General features: G+C 39.6%; 1 protein-coding gene across 1 annotated transcript in view; it reads left to right on the plus strand.

The window, feature by feature from the left end:
* Window positions 1–1,683: 1,683 nt before the first annotated feature.
* Window positions 1,684–2,828, plus strand: part of Cbr-gpa-1 — a gene marked incomplete at both ends in the record, with an annotated part of 3,254 nt that continues 2,109 nt past the window's right edge. The window contains 4 exons of the mRNA XM_002636416.1: window positions 1,684–1,844; window positions 1,896–2,037; window positions 2,102–2,175; window positions 2,220–2,306. Of these exons, the coding sequence (XP_002636462.1) occupies window positions 1,684–1,844; window positions 1,896–2,037; window positions 2,102–2,175; window positions 2,220–2,306 (464 nt within the window). The remainder of the gene's footprint in view (window positions 1,845–1,895; window positions 2,038–2,101; window positions 2,176–2,219; window positions 2,307–2,828) is intronic.

Here is a 2,828-nt window from a genome sequence, read left to right on the forward strand (position 1 = left end):
ACGAAATAATGTGCTGTGGTTTTTTGAAAACGGGTCGCGTGCGGTCCGTATACGGTTCCTATTTCAACCGAACGCTGAGCGTCCGTAACGGATCCGTTCCCATTTTACCTGTGTAGTCAGAGACATGATTAGCTTTGCAACATCCTTTTTTATTTTTCCTAACTTGATGATATTCGTTAACGAGCAACGATTTCTTCAGAGATTTCGTCGGAGCGTCCTGGTGACGAATTCCTTGGAGGCGGAGAACTGAGGAACTATCATTACACATTTTCCAATAAAAATTAATTAAATTCTCGCTCCGTACTTTGTTAACTCTCTCCATATTACTGAACCCAATTCCCGGCGTTTCTAATGCTATGAGAGCAAAAAGATAAATTAAGTTTCACCTGCTATGGAGAGCAAGAGAAAGAGAGTCTCCTCTAACACTTCGATTTTTTTCGAATGACGTTTCATTTTATATCCAAATCAGTTTTTTTTGGAAAGTCTGAATATCCGGAGATTCAGCATGATTCTCTTGGTTTTTGGTTCTTATTGTTTCCGATTTCCATAGTCACGCCCACTTTTGTTCCTGTGTGTTGAAAATTTGAAAATCACCTATCTAGTGCAAGTTGAGTTTATGTTTTTTGATTCCAAATTTCAAGCTTTTAGTCTTCTTATCATAATTGAACGGTTACGAAATTGTTGAAATGGCATATGGTTTTGTAAGCAAGTCAGCGAGGCAGGTTGGGCCTAGCCAATTTGTTAGAGTAATCTGATAGGCCCGCTCAGCCCAAAAATCCCGGTTGTTTCATATTTATGGTGTTTGAAGGGGGACTCCGATAAAAAAATTTTTGCAGAATCGTTCCAAAAGTCATCTATTTTTCTAGAAAAATCGAATTAAACAAAAGAAATAATCCGAAATCCCCGGAAACGCCGTTGAAAACTGAATATTTACAAAAAAGGTGCCGAGGAGGGACGAGGATTCGAACTGTGAAACCTAGGCCACGGCGCCCGGGAGCATTTCTTACATGGCCTAGGTTTCTCACCTCCTCCCTCCTTGGCACCTTTTTCTGAAAATTTACAATTTTCAACCGCGTTTTCGAGAGCTTTCGGATTTTTTTGAAGGTTATTGTTCTCTGGGCGTTTTTATTTCTCTAGCCGTCTTTGTCTGGCTTCGGACCACTACAGACCGCGGCTCGGCCCAGATCGCGACATTGGTTTTGCCATTTGCACCATACCATATTTCAAAATATAAATATTAATAAAATTCACATCATTCTTGAAAATCGGTCTTCAATCCTACCAATTTATTTTCAATTTTCCTCGTTTCTTCATGTTTATCACCATTTCTTCACATAACCAACTCTATAATTATTTTCAGCTGTCTATAACTCCTAACTGAATACAGTCTCTCTTTTCCCGCCAAATCGACTTTTCGTCTATTGGTCATACCTTCCGTTTCCATGCTTCACTTCTTGTTTTAAATTCAAAGAGATGTGTGCCAAACTCAGTATGGATATATACGAAAAAAGCTAATTAGGCTGGTTGTTATTTGTCTAGAAAAGAGAGATAATGTGCTTTCTTTCTCCCCTCTTCTTTTCTGTCGTCATCGTTACCTTCGTCCCATGAGCAAAGATCTTTTTTTATTCCTAAACTACACCTTCCTCTTATTTTAATATGTTTCCGTTTCTCAGAAGAACACAGATGGGAAACTGCGATAGTCGAGAACTTGCGGAACAAACAAAACAGAGTAAGAAGATTAATACAGAACTGGCAATTGCTAAAAAAGACGATGAGAATGTCATAAAACTGCTTTTGTTGGGAGCCGGAGAAAGTGGCAAAAGTACAGTACTCAAACAGATGAGGTTTGTCGTATAGGCTTTAGATGATTATTCAAAATTGTCATTTCTTTTCAGGATCATTCACAACAGTGGTTTCTCACAAGAAGAATCAATGACTAAACGAAATGTTGTTTGTGCCAATACAATTCAAGCAATGGGCGCTTTGATTGAAGGAATGAGACAACTTCGAATAGATTTTGTCAATAGAATTTGTAATGTGAGTTTGAGGTTCCAACTTGAAACTTTCAAGCCAGAAGGGAACATCAGAAAAAATGTTTTAGGCCCATGAAAAGTTAATTCGGGAAACATTGAGTGAGAACACGGAATACAATCCGTTCAATGATGCAATGTACACGTAAGTTGAAAACCGAAATCTGCAATTGGCGACCTACTTTTCAGAGCACTTTCGGATTTGTGGGCAGATAAAGGAATCCAAAGTGCCTATGGCAAAAGAGAGCTTTTCTATCTTGCCGACTCTGCTAAATAGTAAGTTATTTTACATAGAAATCAATTTACTTCTGAAAAAAATCTAATTGTTCATTATCATCATTCAAATCCAAAAAAAATTATTTTTTTCCCTCCACCATCTTCCCATTTTGCTGTTGTCCGAAAAGTTCGAACAAAAGGGGGCGGAGTCGGCGCACACACAAAGTATAGCGGGCGGCGGAACCCGGGAAGTGTCGGCCGCTGCGCGTGGTTAGGTTCGGCGCCCGCGTTGTTTTCATCGAGACCATACTATACAGAATCATTTCTGCAGTATGTATCTCGTAATTCCCATCAAATTGGTAGAGATGCCATCCGCGATGAGTGGGAGACGGGCAAAACGCGAGCGTGAAACAGTTCTTCGGAGCTTGATGACCGCACGGAGCCGATTCGTTTTGGAGCCGTAGTGGCTTGCTCTTCTGAGCGGATATAAATGAAACAAGTGAATAGAACCAGGGAACTGGTGTCTTGAAAAAAATTAGGTTGCAAAAATACAAAGGAAACTATTGCCTTCGAAAATTTTCG

Source organism: Caenorhabditis briggsae (genome assembly GCF_000004555.2).
Source record: "Caenorhabditis briggsae complete genome, chrV, whole genome shotgun sequence".
Classification (NCBI taxonomy): domain Eukaryota; kingdom Metazoa; phylum Nematoda; class Chromadorea; order Rhabditida; family Rhabditidae; genus Caenorhabditis; species Caenorhabditis briggsae.